The sequence below is a fragment of the Schistocerca cancellata genome, chromosome 1, assembly GCF_023864275.1.
Source record: "Schistocerca cancellata isolate TAMUIC-IGC-003103 chromosome 1, iqSchCanc2.1, whole genome shotgun sequence".
In the NCBI taxonomy this organism is placed as follows: Eukaryota; Metazoa; Arthropoda; class Insecta; order Orthoptera; family Acrididae; genus Schistocerca; species Schistocerca cancellata.
This window is the reverse complement of record NC_064626.1, coordinates 642,615,500-642,633,235: the sequence shown is the minus strand read 5'-3', so window position 1 is coordinate 642,633,235 and position 17,736 is coordinate 642,615,500. Positions and strand designations below refer to the sequence as shown.

Here is a 17,736-nt window from a genome sequence, read left to right as displayed (position 1 = left end):
ATGCAACAGCACCTTGATCCTTAAAAGAGTAAGAAAATCAGTTTAAAAGCATTGTGAATAATATTCGAAGAAACTCCACAGAAGTAAGGCCACGAAAACATGTACATACACCACTGTGGAATAAGAAAGTGAAACTAAAATGCTGGGTAGGAAAATGTAAGAAAACTGTACCTAATTAAACTTGAAACATTAATGGCCATGAAATAGTTAGTCTGATCTGCCTGTAGGATGGAGACAGTAAACTTGGTGGCCATCTTTACACTGTCAGAGAGCAGTAGAGTGCCTGCAAGTAGAAGTCTCATCCTCATGTATCCTCTCATTTCCATAATTGTATATAACAGTACTATGATGTTAGCATATTTGTAATACTTCATCACATGCATACAACGTAGAAAGATACGCTCAATACTGAGGAAAAGCATGTCTTATTGAAACCCATGGAGGTGGCTCAAAATATTCAGGTCTACAATGACAAGTTACATAATTCTTAATTCAAGGAATACGGTAAACTTCCCTGTCAACGTGTTGGATTGATTTTGGGGGGGGGGGGGGGGAGACCAAACTGCGAGGTCATAAGTCTTATCAGATTAGACAGGGAGGGGAAGGAATTTGGCCATGCCCTTTCAAAGGAACCATCCTGGCAAATGCCTGAAGCGGTTGAAGGAAATCACGGAAAACCTAAATCAGGATAGCTGTACGCGGGATTGAACTGTCGTACTCCCGAATGCAAATACAGTGTGTTAACCACTGCGCCACCTCACTCGGTCAACTTGTTCAATTATGGTGGTAGCCTTGAAATGATGAATCTGGCTATGCTTCTGAACTCCTGAAAGTTTTGCTTTCAGAATTTTTGTGTTGTCCCTAAAATTAAATAAAAGGCAGATCTTTGTGATAGGAGGATGTTTAAGGTCATAGTGGGAACATAGGTCTTAACACAGGCATACCAACTAGCTCACGTTATGATAAGAGTTACAGAAAGTGGCAAATGACCGTATATATCATTACAAGACAATAATGTGGGATTTTAATATGAAAGGAGAGCAAACAAATTAAAAAGCGATTCTGCACTACAAAATGGGTTGAATTTGCTGAGAACAACTACATGTTAATACTGAAGGCATTCTCTCCAAAGAAGCTAATAGAAAACAAACTTAGCAAGAACCAAACGAAACTGACAATATTTTATCAAAAACAAAGGAATTGTAAAAGATATGATGGTTCTTACACAATTCACTTTTTATGTGAACATAGACTCTTAAGACACATGTTATAGATACATAGCTATAAACACACACACATCAAGTGGGAAATTATAAACATAGATTGGATGTGCCCAAAGAAGCATATAAAGACCATGTTCTTAGTATGTGTAAGCAGTTTATCACATAAGCTCAGCTACACTATTTAACTTTTAGTTGGCGATGCTGCTGTCTGCAGGAAAGTATAGCTTCTGAATGATCATAAGGAAATACAGAACAACATTTGTTCTGATGAATGATAGCTGTCTTTAAATGTGGGCAAATACAAGACAGTACTCATAACAATGAAAAAGAAGTTGGCAGTAACAGAGCAAAAGATTCTAGAGCCTATCATATTATTTCAATAATTAGGAGTAATAAATATTTAGAAGCAGTCTTAAATGGAATGAACACATTAAATCAGTTGTAAGCAAGGCAAGTAGAAAACTTACTTTGTTGGAAGGATTCCAGGAGAGTAAAGGAAATAGCTACTGCACTGTTCAGGGATCAGATCAAAACAACTTACTCTCTAGAATGAGTTAGCTCTTTTTCATGGCTCATGACTCACCTTCACTTATGAAAGTAAATGAAAGGAAGGTATGTTATCTTTTTACTCCAAGGTCACTGTACCTCTATTTTTTGCCTAATTTTAACCTGTTTGGGAAGAACATGGAAAGAAGATGAAAGATTTTCTGTTACATTCCTCTTTGTTTTAAGATTTCTGATAGTCCATTTTGTTTCCAGTAAAAATTAAAAATATCGGAACAAAATTCTGACGATTTTTATCAAATTGCGAATTATGAAAATAAAACTCATTTTTGTTTCTTACCACAACTTTCTTTGAAAACAAAATATAAAGGAACACAACTGAAATTAATTTTCTAACCTGTGAAGTTATTTTTAACTGTTATTTACAATCAGCATTGCAATATTTATGTCAAAGTAGAGGAATCTGTCAGTGTTGTGATTTATAAATGAAATTTACTAGTTTTTCTTGAAGTGAGTTAGTTTCTTTTTTTGATACATATTTAACCTCTTTCTGAAAAGATGCACTCACACAGCACCAACATAGCTGGGATAAAGAAACTTTACAGAACCAACTGGTGGGGCATTAGGTACAGCAGTTATCTGGATTCCTATAAGTTTAGTGTACCATTGCTTCTAACCAAACACGCTTCACATCAGTATTTGTCTAGGTTGACAATCAATGCACGTCCAGGATTATGGTTTCTTGGCTCCTAAACTCTTTTTGAAAAATATAACTGTTCTTTTGGCCTCATCAGCACTTCTCTGTGTTGGGTGTTGTACAATAATTATTAAAGAAAGTGCAAAGCACCAGAGGTGGGCAAACTTGTTCATCTTTGGGAACTAGTTCACTAGTGACCATTCCCTGTTGAGAACTATTCATTTTTACATGTTCTCTATTCCTTTTTTTATGTGATTGTGCATTCTATGTGGATGTTATATAAATTTTCAGAAAAAATCAGGTATGCAAAATTATTTCTTCTACAGGATAAATTCATTGATTGCTCTATGTAGACAAGTTGTTCATTTAGATTTCCTTAGCTGAATGAATCCTTAGAATGTTTCAGTTAGTTGGCTAATGCGCCAGGCCAATGACCGCAAGATAGGAGAGAGAGATCAGATCAGACTGAACGAGAGTTTGGATTACAGAATTTGTTTGTGACCCAATCTGGACCACCACAGCCATCATTCACTTTCAAGGCAAGCTTGTAATCGTAGCAAGTACAGTGTCTTCATTTCCCATACTTTTACAGGAAATAATGTATATTTTGTCTGCTTTACTAGCATGAAATAACTGAAAGTAAACTGTCATCTTTAAACCCAACATTAACAGTTTTCTACTAAATGAAAAGGAACAAGTCTTTTTTTTCATAACTTTGATAACATAGTGCACTATAGAAAAAGTTTTTCGTTAGACTCACAGTGAATGGCTACAATCAGTAATTTCTTTTGTAGCAACGTAAAATAGAACCGTTTTTAGATGTATATGTGTTTTGATTGAAAATGCATTGGAAAAAGATCTCGTGTATTTTCTGTGCAGATGTAAGGTGCATGAGATGATTATGTTAATAGTTTTTTTAATTAACTGCAAACTCTGTTAAACTCTCTTCTTGAAGAACAATCCCATGGAATGTAGATATGATAGTGAACATCAAATTAATTCAAAGAAATGCAGCTAGGATATTATGTGGTCAGTATGGCCAGTAAAAAATTTGCTGTAGATGCCCAGGGATATTAAATGGGAATAATTGAAATAAAAAATTCTAGTTCCTCTTTATAAATGTAGGAAACTGGTTGTCAAGAAAGACTGTGTGACAAGTTTTGTTGCCACTATAATGAAGTGGTCAGCCAGTCACATTTCCCTGTGCTGTTCTTTTAGCTCTTTTGTGTTTTTTTCCCTCTGTTTCAATTTCTTAATTAGCTATCTTGCCTCCCCATTGGTTTTAGTGCATATGAGAGTGCCTGTGTGATAGTCATTGTGTGGTCGTTTTGTGTGCATGCGCGTACAACAGTTTTCATTCTTATCCACGTTTGTTTGTTTTAATCGATGTCAGGGCACTGATAACCTCGCCGTTGGGCACCCATAAGATCCCAAACTACACACATACATGCCACTATAATATATTCTGCATGGGAATCGTGTTTTCATTAAGAGAGTGTAGATTGTGTAAAAAGGTATGTAGACAACCATTACCCTTGCTCAACAGAGAGTTGTAATAGGAGAAAGTTGTTAATATTCACAAGTACTCTCTGCCTTACACTAAACTGTAGTTTGTGGAACATATATGTGAGATCCCCTGCTATACCCACAGGACAGGACAGATAGTTTAATTTGTGGAAAGGGGCCAAAAGGAGTGGCTGTCAGTTGCATTCGAACATACTACTTTATTCATTTGATAAGCATTACAAGAGTAAAGATAACATTAAAAACAGAGCAAGCCAAACATTAATTTTAGAACTTAATTCTTGACTAAATGCACCATTCAATCTCATGCCTCAAGGGCACAACAACTTTAATTTAAAATTGGCTAGAAGCCATACATAAACAACAAGGACAAATAAGAAAAGACAACACATCAAATGTCAGAGGTTTCCAAGGGTAGGCCTGGAATTCAAACATTAATGCTCGCTTAGGTGAGACAGGCAGTTGGCTCAACAATCTTAAATCCGACGGCAACCCAACCGATAGACAGTCAACAGACCAAGTGACAGGATAACTTCCGCTCCACCCGACCAGCACACAACAGGGAGTTCGGCTGTCAAACTACACGCCGTGCTGGACAGCCACAACACGACGAGGAAAATACACTGCCTGAATTTACATCAACGGCCAGGGCAGGTAACCGGAACGTTAATGGCCACAAGGCAGAATATTCCGCTGGTGCACTTCAATTCCAAAATACACTCCTGGAAATGGAAAAAAGAACACATTGACACCGGTGTGTCAGACCCACCATACTTGCTCCGGACACTGCGAGAGGGCTGTACAAGCAATGATCACACGCACGGCACAGCGGACACACCAGGAACCGCGGTGTTGGCCGTCGAATGGCGCTAGCTGCGCAGCATTTGTGCACCACCGCCGTCAGTGTCAGCCAGTTTGCCGTGGCATACGGAGCTCCATCGCAGTCTGTAACACTGGTAGCATGCCGCGACAGCGTGAACGTGAACCGTATGTGCAGTTGACGGACTTTGAGCGAGGGCGTATAGTGGGCATGCGGGAGGCCGGGTGGACGTACCGCCGAATTGCTCAACACGTGGGGCGTGAGGTCTCCACAGTACATCGATGTTGTTGCCAGTGGTCGGCGGAAGGTGCACGTGCCCGTCGACCTGGGACCGGACCGCAGTGAAGCACGGATGCACGCCAAGACCGTAGGATCCTACGCAGTGCCGTAGGGGACCGCACCGCCACTTCCCACCAAATTAGGGACACTGTTGCTCCTGGGGTATCGGCGAGGACCATTCGCAACCGTCTCCATGAAGCTGGGCTACGGTCCCGCACACCGTTAGGCCGTCTTCCGCTCACGCCCCAACATCGTGCAGCCCGCCTCCAGTGGTGTCGCGACAGGCGTGAATGGAGGGACGAATGGAGACGTGTCGTCTTCAGCGATGAGAGTCGCTTCTGCCTTGGTGCCAATGATGGTCGTATGCGTGTTTGGCGCCGTGCAGGTGAGCGCCACAATCAGGACTGCATACGACCGAGGCACACAGGGCCAACACCCGGCATCATGGTGTGGGGAGCGATCTCCTACACTGGCCGTACACCACTGGTGATCGTCGAGGGGACACTGAATAGTGCACGGTACATCCAAACCGTCATCGAACCCATCGTTCTACCATTCCTAGACCGGCAAGGGAACTTGCTGTTCCAACAGGACAATGCACGTCCGCAAGTATCCCGTGCCACCCAACGTGCTCTAGAAGGTGTAAGTCAACTACCCTGGCCAGCAAGATCTCCGGATCTGTCCCCCATTGAGCATGTTTGGGACTGGATGAAGCGTCGTCTCACGCGGTCTGCACGTCCAGCACGAACGCTGGTCCAACTGAGGCGCCAGGTGGAAATGGCATGGCAAGCCGTTCCACAGGACTACATCCAGCATCTCTACGATCGTCTCCATGGGAGAATAGCAGCCTGCATTGCTGCGAAAGGTGGATATACACTGTACTAGTGCCAACATTTTGCATGCTCTGTCGCCTGTGTCTATGTGCCTGTGGTTCTGTCAGTGTGATCATGTGATGTATCTGACCCCAGGAATGTGTCGATAAAGTTTCTCCTTCCTGGGACAATGAATTCACGGTGTTCTTATTTCAATTTCCAGGAGTGTATTCAAACTCCACAGGAGGGCGGCTAGAATTTCGCCAGCTTGAAATCACACGTTGCTCGCGGGAATGTCCCAACAGCCCACAACGAAATTCAAATGACGCAATGTGAAAAGTTGGAGCTGGTTGATAGATTAAGTAAAGGCTCAACTTACGTGTCCGGGATTGGTGAGCCACGGACCTCGTAGCATTGGGAACAGCCCTTCACACTCCGACAGCGCGTGGACCCCGCCAACCGAACAACTGTCCAAGCCCGGAAACAATTAAAGGACCAAATATTCGTCGGCCGATGAGATGAACGACCAACCAACAGTCGTCCGGCTCCAATCTCCCTCCGTCGGACAGTTCATGTGTGTCGCCAGCAGTCGGCGAGCACAGGCTGTCGGCGTCTCACTGTCACTCCATCCCCAACTTCACTGCTGCTGCGTCCCGACTGCACTGCTGGTCCGTTTCCAACTGATTGCCAGACATACAACGACCCGGAAATACTATCGGTCGCTCCAGAAATGGTACAGCAGTGCACTTACCGATATGCGCTGCTGCTGCCGCTCACACGCAAATGAGGCAGAAAGTTAGTGACGCCAATAAATGGAATAAGAAAACGAGCCTGCAGTACCCTAATAGAAGATGACAAACAATAAATGTCATGGACACTAGCTGTGCATGGCTCAAATGGACAACCGTGCCATCAGTGATGTCAGGGTACCTATCAAATGGGATAGTGTTTTTTCTGGGCAGTTTCACGTCCACAGTCGGTGTGTACACAGTCGCAGACGGTGCACTATGGCACAGACAAGACACCTACCAGACTCCCTGCGGTGGGGTGCCATAGGAAAAATGGAAGCAGAACACTCGTAAACTGATGTGGTTCTCTGGCTTAATGTGAATCGTTCTGTTGCTGCTTGGATGTTGTGACAGTGTATAGAGACCGAAACTGTATTCCGAAGACCAGGAGAGGGCTGACCATGTGTGACACCAGAAGGAGAGGACCGTTATTTGGCTGTAGGGGCATGACGGTACTGCCTTAGCACTGCACAGCAACTGGCATCAACCTTGAAGCATACATTGCACATGTTGTATCGAGACTCAGTGAACCGAAGGTTTCAGCAGAATGGCCTTTATTGTCGGAGATATGCTGTGTGTTTATGTATGCCACGTCTTCACAGAAGTGATTGTCCCATCTGGAGGTAAGGTGGAACACGATATCGGGACCCAAACATTGTGGAAAGAGACCAATATCGAGGAGGATCCCTAATAGAGTGGGCAGTGATTATGTTGACCACTCAAACATCTCTTTGTGAAATTGCACCAGTGTGTCGGCAAGTTTTAACTGGTGTCTGGTACTGTGACGAGATCTTTGCACCTCACCTGCGGTTGTTATGAGTAGCTGTGGGCCCAGACTTTGTACTGATGGATGATATTCTCGACATCATACAGCACGGGTGGTTGATGTTTTCTTGGAAACTGAAGCTATTATGCACTTAGTGTGGCCTTCTCACTCTCCACATTTGAATCCCATTAAGCACGTTTGGAATGCACTAGGGAGACAAATTTTATCATGCCGGCCTCCAACAATCAGTCTCCAACACTTACAAGCAGCTCTGCAGAAAGAATGGGTAGTACTGCCTCAATATGAGGTTGATGACATCATTCACGGCATGTCCTGCCATCGTAAGGCCTGTACTACTGCCAGAGGTAGTCACACCCCATACTGAGCACATTAACCAGTTGTCGGAAAGTGCGTGCAAATCCGTTAAGTTGGAATAAAAGAAACAACATTTTCATCTACTATTTTGTATCTTGCATTTGTTTAAGTTCTGTATTCTTTACATCATTTCTACTTTACCATAAACCGTTTATACTGTTTTGTGGCAAAATAAATGCAACCTTGAAATATTTCCATTTGTTGCTTTAATTTTGGACACCAATGTATTTTGTATCCCAGAGATGTGCAATGCTTTGCAAATGTGGACAGTACGCCCCCACAGGGCATATTGTTTAACATATTGGTTAACATTCATGACTTCATATGAAAGGCAGCATGGTCATTAAGCACAAACCACTGGATGTCTCTGCAGTCTTTGCAGTTTGATCACGTTACTGTGGCACTTTGTAACAGTAATATTCAAAAAGAATTTTTAGAAAAGTGTTGAAAGAGTTTTGTAAGTTTTCAAAGATGTGCATCCCACATTAAAAGGATCCACAAAACTTCTCATTGCCATCAGAGTGGAGTTTGTCATAGAAGTTTCCATGATGCATTTTATTTGAAGCATCATGTGTTTTCAGTGCATGAGAAAGACACCTGTGAATGAGTCAATGTGCCCAGTTTGTGGATGCTTTTTAAATAAGAAAAATTTCCAGTAACATGGGATTACTGAGAAGACAGAGTCTTTGAGATTAGACAGTGCAACCTTTGAAAAATTAAAAGGGAAAGTAATCAGAGATTTTTAAAAGTCATGAGAATGAATGTAGCAGGTTCTCAGTTAATGGATAATAAAAGGCAGCAGTAGCTTCCAAAATAGCAATGCAAGTACCACTTGAAGGTGTAATGAGCTGCTACTTTACTTGTTAGAATGGCTACTGCAGAGATATCTGTTGGTTTGTATTTAACAACCAAGCTGCCTTTTCTATGACATCATGAATGTTAGCCAATGAGCAATACCTCTGTGACCTAATGCTGGCTTGCCACGAAGGGAAAGTCAGTGGCCATATTGAGCAGCTAGCTACATGTATGTCTCTGCTGTTTAAAGTGATACATTAATTATTGTGTACATAACATTTTAAAACGGAAGTGAAGAACAAGTTTTGTTCCAACAAAAGTGATGTCTTGTGAGCTTTATAGCATTGTCAAAGTTGTGGAACATTCATCTCGTACAAGAAGACAGAATAGCTGGTCAGTACATATCCTTAGGTGGTGAAATATGAAGTACTGTCAAAAAGCATTGGCAGTACTTGAATTTTTGCCTCCTGAAGGTAATTACTGGTGAGTCATTCTATACATTTTCCTTTTTTTCTGTATGTCAAGTTATAATCCAACTTTAATTTTTAACAGAACCAGTTGATGGAGGCTTGGAAATGATTTTGAAGCTAAGGCTGTCTTCTACGTGCACTGATGTCAAACTTACAGTGTCGACGAGAGATACTATTGGAATGGCAAAAAGAAAATTGCAGGTACGTTTATCGTTGTTTTTAATGTTGAATAACGTGCTGCAAAGAAATGCTGTTATTTCTTTCAAGACTAGTTTGTATCCAATAGTTTTTCCATTTTAATTCTTAATGGCTGTTATATTCTATGTGAATTGAGATCTCAAGTTCCTAGCATATCTAAAAATTAATTCTTTATTTACTCTTATATTTTCTAAAGAAATGTAGTTGGCACAAAATATCTTCACTAAGCCTTCTATGGAACCCTGAAAAGTTTTCTTTGCTAGAAAAATCCTGTACATTTATGTTGTGCTAAACCCAATTTGATGTTGATAAGAAATGTTTTGAGGGCATATGTGTTACATAAGACTTACATGGTGACATCTTAGAAAAAGTCTACAAATTACAGCAGTATTGGAAGTTGATGGGTAGAACAATACCTTAAATAAGGTAAAGGCAACCACTCATTTATATCAGGCTGATGTGTGACAGATAGATAAATGTAACAGAAAACAGTGTTCAAGAGGCTTTGAGCTCGGACTCTTTTTCTAGGAGACAGTACACCCATTCACACACGCTATCACATAGACACCCAACACAGACTGCTGCAGCAACATTTTAATAATTGAGACCAGTTGCTTTGTCTTGGAAATGGAGTTCTGTGGGTATAGGGAAGTGTTGTAGAAAGAGAAAGAAGCACAAGTGAGAAAATACAGGATGGGGGTGGGGGGAGAGAAGAGGAAACTTGTGGAGGGAGGGGGAGAGAGAGAGAGATAGAGAGAGAGATCATATAGGAGTGGAGGAAGAGAGGTGTGAGAAAACAGTACACCATCCAGGCAGGTAAGGAGTGGTGTGGACAATGACGGAAGATGAAAGTTAAAAAGGTAAGGTGAAAAAGTGTAAGCTGGGGGGGGGGGGGGGTTCCAATTCCTCAGTTTATACTGAAGAGAGAATTCCCGTCTGTTTAGTTCAGAGGAACTCATGCTGGGAATATCCAAAGGCCACACCTAGTGAAGCAACTGTAAAAGAAATTTGTGTAGTGGTGTGCAGCATGTTTGGCAACTGATGGTCAAGTTTGTAGTTGGCCACAGTTGTAAGCGTGAACATTCATGTGAGCAGACACTTGATTACCTGTCACACCCACATAGAATGCTCTCCAGTAATTGCTGCAGAGGCAATATATAACATAGCTGCTTCACTACCTCCTCCCACCCCCCACGTCCCCTCCTCCCCCTCACCTCCCCACCAAATCTTTGGTGAGTTCATGCTTGGCTACCACCACAGGACCCCAGCCATTGCAGCCATTACATGCTACACATCTGTTGTTCAGCTATTCTTTTTCCCGTCCCTTGGGAAACTTGTCTTGGCTATTTTCAGTAGCCCGTTATTGAAACAATACCTTGTCTGTTTTTCCTTCTTTCTTCGTTCTCCACTTCCTCCTCTCTTCCACTTCAGGGTTTCAGGTCTCTCTTTGTTTCTTCTTCCTCCCTGTTTCTAGCTCCTCCCTGTGGACTTCTGAAGGCCAGCCCACACGTTTAACATGTAACAGGTGACTGGGTAATGTGTAATTCCCAGCCCCGGGACCGAGCCAGGTGGCGCAGTGATTAGCACACTGGACTCGCATTCGGGAGGACGACGGTTCAATTCCGTCTCCGGGCATCCTGATTTAGGTTTTCCGTGATTTCTCTAAATTGTTTCAGGTAAATGCTGGGATGGTTCCTTTGAAAGGGCACAGCCGATTTCCTTCCCCATCCTTCCCTAATTTGAGCTTGCGCTCTGTCTCTAATGACCTCGTTGTCGACAGGACGTTAAACACTAATCTCCTCCCAGCCCTGGCTTGACAGATAGGATTTGCGTGTATCCCTTGGTGCAGATCAGGCCCAGGGAGGGGTGACTGCCTGAGGTGTTACGTTCCAAATTGACAATTGATCCTTCTGTCTAGAGTTCAGGAGGTGTGACCTGAGTTGTGAACAACCACGTAAGGCACATGAGCCCCCCTCTGAGGGGGCTCCCAGCTGGAAAGAGTGCACTGTCCGACACACTAGAAATCATGGGGGATTTTTTCGCAATGAACCAATCATCTTCATCTCAGTCTATGTCTACTAAACATAAATAGAATGAGGCTAAAGATTCAACGACTCTCCCAGTTGCACATCAGTTTCTCATGGTGTCACATACCAAAGAAGCTCATTCCTTTGCTACAATTAATCAGTTTATTATTCAGACTTTACTCCTGAAGATCAATTGTGGTTTTCATGCCCAACAACTGCTTACAGCTTTGTTCCTCCATGACTATACTGTTCGTGTCAAGGCTCATTATATGCTGAATTCTTCACAAGATGATATTTACATTCACTCCTCGGTCTGACCAAAGGGAAAATCGAACATTGTCACTGATTAGGGTGGGTGTATCAATTGTAATGGTGACCATGCTGCCTCGTTCCTTGAGTGTCTGCTGGTAACCTTGCTGTTGAGCACCCATAAGCACCAAACCAACCAGTTAGTGTCCCATGCGTCCCGATGAACGGGCCTTCTAGGAGATCCAGGTGAAGGAAAAAGTACTGTACCTTGTCACTTGCAAGTTGCTGGCAAGTCAAAAGCCCTTCATTTGACCATCTGGCACTACAGTACCATTCTTGCTATACCTTGCTCCATGAGGACTTGACCACACAGGCTTGTGACCTCCAGTTCAGTACTGAAGTTGTAAATCGCTCTGTATTGTGGTAACATCCCCGTCTCCCACTACAGCTGTGCAACAGCCCACCAAATCTGCACCCCCGGTGGCGAAATCACCTGCTACATGACTGAAAGGCTGGAAAGAACAAAAGAAACACTCTCGCGAAGAGTTTTTATGTCCCTCCAGCCAACAAATGTCTGAGTCTTTGTCTGCCAATTGTAAAGGCTCTAAGAAATTGAGCAAAGGCAAACGATCTTCTCCTTCCCTGACTCAGACATCCTCTTCTGCAGTGTCTGTGTGATACCCTCACCTAGCCGACCTGTATTTCACTGGTGTGCACTGTCTATCATTTGTCTGACATGAGGAGAATGCCGATGCCTCTGTGGATTTCATGGAACAGGATCCTCCAGCCCCTGCACCCTACAGCAGTGAGTCTTCGAGGGCTGGCACTCGGCAACCACCGCAGTGACAGCCTTCCGTTTGTCCCCTCCACCCCATTCCCTGTTCTGACTTGTCTCCAGTGGAACGTTTGTGGCATTAGAGCCAACAAGGAGGAATTATAGCTGCTCTTCGAGTTGCCATGTCCAGTTCTTGTCTGCTTCAAAGAATTTAAATTGTGTCCTCGCAGCCATTTTGACCTATCACGTTTCTTTCCGGTCTGCTTCGGGCTTCCCTCCCTGAGGGCGGCATTCCGTCTCATGAGAGAGTCATGCTGCTCATTCAGGATGACGTCCATAACCAAACCGTCTCACTGAACACCTGGCTGCAAGCCATTGCGTTCCACATTTTCCTTCCTGGTTTCACCTTTTCTGTTTCACTGTCACCAGGGCAGACTTACTCCAGCTCGTTGGTCACCTTCCCCACCTCCTTTTGCTGCCAGGTGACTTAACATCCACCGTCACCTTTGGAGTTCTTTGAGAAACTGTCTGGGAGGTTCCTGACTGAGGTGCCTGACTTACTCAATCAACTCAATCTGTCTTAACAAAGGAATGCCCATGTTCCTTTCAGACTCCACACACACCTGTTCCTGTCTAGACCTCTTATTCTGCACTGCCCAGCCTACCTGCCGTATCATGTGGTCTGCTCTCTCCGACACATATTGTACTCAAGTGACCATTTCCTGTGCACTGTCCGTTTGCTGACCCCTAGGCCACCTTCATGTAAACCCAGTTGGCAGCTTCCTAAGGCCGAGTGGAGGCTTTACTCCTCCCTGGTGATCAACATTTCCCCAGTTGTCATGACTGGGTAGAGTACCTTATGAATGTCATTCTTACCCAGAATGTTCCGTATCTTGCAATTCTTCTTTACCACACCATGCCCTGGTCGTCTGGTGGACTGAGACATGCGATAACAGGATTTTCATGCAAATCTCTGCTTTTTTTTTAATGATTGTCCTACAATGATGAATTGTATTAGTTATAAACTGTTGTGTGCGCAGTGTTAACACATTCTTCAGAACGGCAAAAAAGCTAGCTGGATTTCTTGCAATACTTCTTTCAACAGTTTCACTCCCTCTTTCATTGTGTGGGGCAACCTCCATCAGCTCTCTGGGACCAAGGTTCATTTACCGATCCCCCCCCCCCCCCCCCACCATAGCAAACAATGTTGTTATGGGCCCTATTGTTATCTCCAGCACCTCAGGCTGTTATTGTGTGGAAATTTGGAACTTGACCCACCATCACCCTGCATTTCACCCTGGAAATGAGTGGAGGTGACTCGGGTGATATCCTTCACCTCTCAGAATCGCAAATGCTACAATACTGCATTCACCATGAGGGAGCTTGACTATGTTCTCACCTCATCCCAGTCTTTCACCTCAGGGCCAGATGATGTTCACATTCAGATGTTACAACACCTCTCTTGCTGGCAGGCATTTTCTACATCGTACATATAGTCCCATTTCAGCAGATGCTGCTGGCATGGAGTCACTGCCATACCCATACATAAGCCTGGTAACGACAAACACGTTCCTTCTAGCTACTGCCCCATTTCCGTCACCAGCTGTGTTTGCCAGGTGGTGAGTGGAACGTTTGATTCATGGCCGGGTGGTATAGTAGCTTGGGTCTCGCATTCTACTGACCACTGCACAATGTGGATTTCGTGCACACTGCTCTGCAATTCACCATCTCGTCACTTTGTCAACCCATGTCATGAGCGTTTTTTGCAGAAATACCAGATTGTGGCCATGTTTTTTGATTTGGAGAAAGCCTACGACATCTGCTTGAGGGCTTGTATCCTTCGTACTTGATGAACATGGGGCATCTGAGGCCACTTGCCACAATTCCTTCAGGAATTTTTAAAAGACCGAGTTTTCAAGGTTTATATGAGTTCAGCTTTCTTGCCTCAAGGCTCTGTCCTTCATCCTGTTTGCTACATCCATTAACTTTATTATGGCCTGTCTCCCACCAGGCATCTCTGGCTCTTTTCGTCGACGACTTTGCATTGTATTGCAGTTCTCCACAAACTTGTCTCCATGAGCGGCATCTTCAGCAATGTCTTGGACGTCTTTACTTGTGGAGCATCCACTAAGGCTTTGGCTTTTCCACTGACTAAAATGTCGGTATTAATTTTGGCAGTGCAGTGGGTTTCTTCCAACATCTTCACATCTGGGGCCTGTTGCCCTATCGGTCACTGAAACTGTAAAATTCCTGGGGCTCATATTTGACAGGAAACTTTCTTGGTCCTCTCATGTGCCACCCTCCTCCATGTATACGGATCACTTGTCCGTTCGAAAGTAGACTATGGGTGCTTCGTTTATTTGTCTGCATGTCCATCCACTTTATACCATCTTAACATGATCCACAATTGTGGAATAAGTTTGATCACTATTGCCATTTACGTCAGCCCAGTTGAGAATCTACATGCAGAAGCTGCCGAACTACCACTGTCATATCAGCATGATGTGCTCTTCGGCAGAACACATGCCATTTGTCTTCCATTCTTGGCCACCCATCCTGTGTCCCTTTTTTTTGAGACTACGTTAACTACCAGTACGGGGCACACCCTTCGTCTCTGTTACCTCCCAGAGTTAGCTTTGGGCTACTGCTCTGGCAGCCACCATAACTTCCTGCCACGTTCCTGATGGGTGTGAACCCTTCACTGCCTTGGCTTCATACAGTGGTCCATGTTCATCTTGGACTTAATTTGCTCACTCCTTATTCGATATATCAATGTAAGTTTCTCAACCTTTACAAGCAACTTAGCGATACTATCTTCTTGTGCAGTGATGGCTCTGAGCCCAACTGTGGTGTCGGGTATGCCTTTGTAATTGGCACGGACCATTTTTAGTATCAGCTTGCAGAACACTGCTCAATTTCTACAGCATAGCTCTTTGCCCTCTATCAGGCCACCCAGTACATATAGCAACACAAACTTTTTAATTGTGTCGTATGTTCCAACTCTCCAGTGCTTTTCAGAGCCAGTGTGTGGTGTACACAGTCCATCCCTTAGTGCAATAGATCCAAGAAAGCTTCCACTTGCTCACTGTTGAGGGAGTCATCGTAATGTTCATGCGGGTTCCTGGTCACGTCGATCTGGCAGGAAATGAGACAGCTGCCAAGGCTGCATTCCTTCTACCTCGGTGTACTAGCGCTTCCGTTTCGTTAGATGATCTCTGTGTTACTGCCTCTCAGCAGGCTGTCTCATTTTAGCACCACCAGTGGTCTTCTTTTCATGGGAACGAGCTCCAGTGAGTAAATCTCTCCCAGCAGCTTGGCGGACCTCCTCTCGGCCCTCTCGTTGCGAGGAGGTCATTTTAAGTAGGTTGTGTATTGGGCATTGCCATTTGTTAAGTGGGGCTCCCCAACCACTGTGTGCTCATTATCATCAATCTTTGATGGTTTGCCATTTCTTGATGCAGTGTCTTTTTTTTTTTAACTGCTTGTGTTTCAGTGTATGTTTGCCATCTAAGTTATCAACCATTTTAGTGAATGACACGCAGTCAGTTGATCAAGTTTTACTTTTACCCATAACAGCATTATGGCAAATGGCATTTAATTTTTTGTTAGGGGCATCCACTGTCTATGGTGTATATTGTGGACATTTCTCCAAGGGGACATCCTTGTTTTTAGCTCTCTTTTCTTCCGTTGAGTGGGCTTAGCGTGTAGTCGCTTTCAACTTTTTTTACGTGTAGATGTTGTAAGGTTCTGACATGGCATGGGCACTTATGACCTCACATGATTTTGCACCCCACCTCCCCCGGCACAAATAAAGGCAAACGAGCTGCCTCTCAAATGTGACCGTGTGACCCTGCCTGTGGCTGGACTGTGGTTGGAGGCGGTGGGCGAGAGTATGGGACAGGCCTTGAAATCCACAAGGGAGTGAGAGGTTCAAATGTAAATAGAATTGGTCAAGGTTAGTCTGAGTTCAGTGGGTGGCAAAATACTATTTTGGTATTATATTGGTTGGGATATTCTTCATCTCAGGTGACTGTGAGAGATAGTCAAAGCCCTGGTTGAGGCTAGGCCAGGGTGCTAGTGGGTGATCAGAGGAGTGCTGGTCCATGGCTTGTTAACAGGTTTACGAGCATCAGAGGAGGAAATGCTTAGGTTATTGGTATACTTCAACAACTCTTGCTTTTCACTGCAGCTGTGTTGTTATTGTTGGTGAGGCTGTTAGGAAGACTATTCACATTGAACAGGTGAAGTAGAAGTCTTGGTTTGGTAGTGGTGGGTGCACTTGATATGAAGAAACGTATTTATGGGCCCATCTGAGAGGTTGAGATCAACATGTAGGAAGATGGAGCATTGAGTTGAGAAGGACAAGGTGAAGTGGCTTTGGAAGTAAATGTTACGGTTATAGATGAAAAATCAAAGGTTGTCTTTGCCGTGAGTCAAGATCATGAAAACGTCATCAGTGAATCTGAACCAGGTAAGTGGTTTTAGGTGTTGACTGAATATGACGTATTCCTTCAAATGGCCCATAAATGTCATGCCTGTACCCGTGGCAGTACATGGATTTGCTTGAAGATTTGGCCTTCAAAAGTGAAATAATAGTGTCAGGATGTGGTTGGTGAGGAGGATTAAGAAAGAGTTGGTGGGTTTGGTATCAGGAGGATGGTGGGAAAGGTAGTGTTTCATGGCCTCAAAGCCATGGGCATGGGGATTGTTGGTAAATAAGATTGTTACATCCGCAGTGGCCCACAACTATTCTGGTGGTAATGGGATAGGAACTGTGGAAAGATGGTGATGGAAGTGAACTGTGTCTTGGATGTAGGAAGAAAGATATGAACAATAGTTTGCAGGTGTTAGTAAACAAAGGAAAGAGGTTCATTCTGTGGGGCCATTGTAATAAGCCACAGTATGATGCCTAGTAGGAAGTCCTCTGGGTTTCGGTTTGTGCAGGAGGAAAAAGGTTAGAAGTGCATGGGGTTGCCAGTGTGAGGAGGGAGATGGATTGAGATGTCAGGTTTTCATTGAGATTCATGACCATAGTGGTGATGCCTTTGTCAGCAGGACAGATGATAAGGTCCGCCTTGGTTTTCAGGTTATGAATAGCTGTATGTTCCATAGCAGCAGTGTTTGACTCGTTAGGGAGTGATTTAGGAAAGAAAGGTGAGGCCAGGTTAGAAGTGAGGAATTCTTGAAGGATTACTGTGCCATGACTGGGTGGAAGGAGAGGAGTCAGAGATGGATACAGGTTGGAACTGTTCCAAACAAGGTACTATGTGGGGTTTTGTTGTTGGTTGGCTGTTTATCCACTGTAGAGAATGAAGGGGGGGGGGGGGCGGTCTTTACAAGCCCGCATGGTTGAAGGTAGGTTTTAAGCTAAGGTGAAGCGAAGCTTTTGGAAAGTACTGAGAGTGCTGCAGTGGTCAGAGTTTTGGCAGAAAGA

The 17,736-nt window shown here is 43.8% G+C and overlaps 1 protein-coding gene across 1 annotated transcript in view; it reads left to right on the top strand.

Moving 5' to 3' along the window:
• LOC126183343 (ubiquitin domain-containing protein 1) overlaps nucleotides 1-17,736 on the top strand; it is a 67,113-nt gene that overhangs the window by 27,167 nt on the left and 22,210 nt on the right. The window contains exon 4 of the mRNA XM_049925228.1: nucleotides 9,136-9,254. Within this exon, the coding sequence (XP_049781185.1) occupies nucleotides 9,136-9,254 (119 nt within the window). The remainder of the gene's footprint in view (nucleotides 1-9,135; nucleotides 9,255-17,736) is intronic.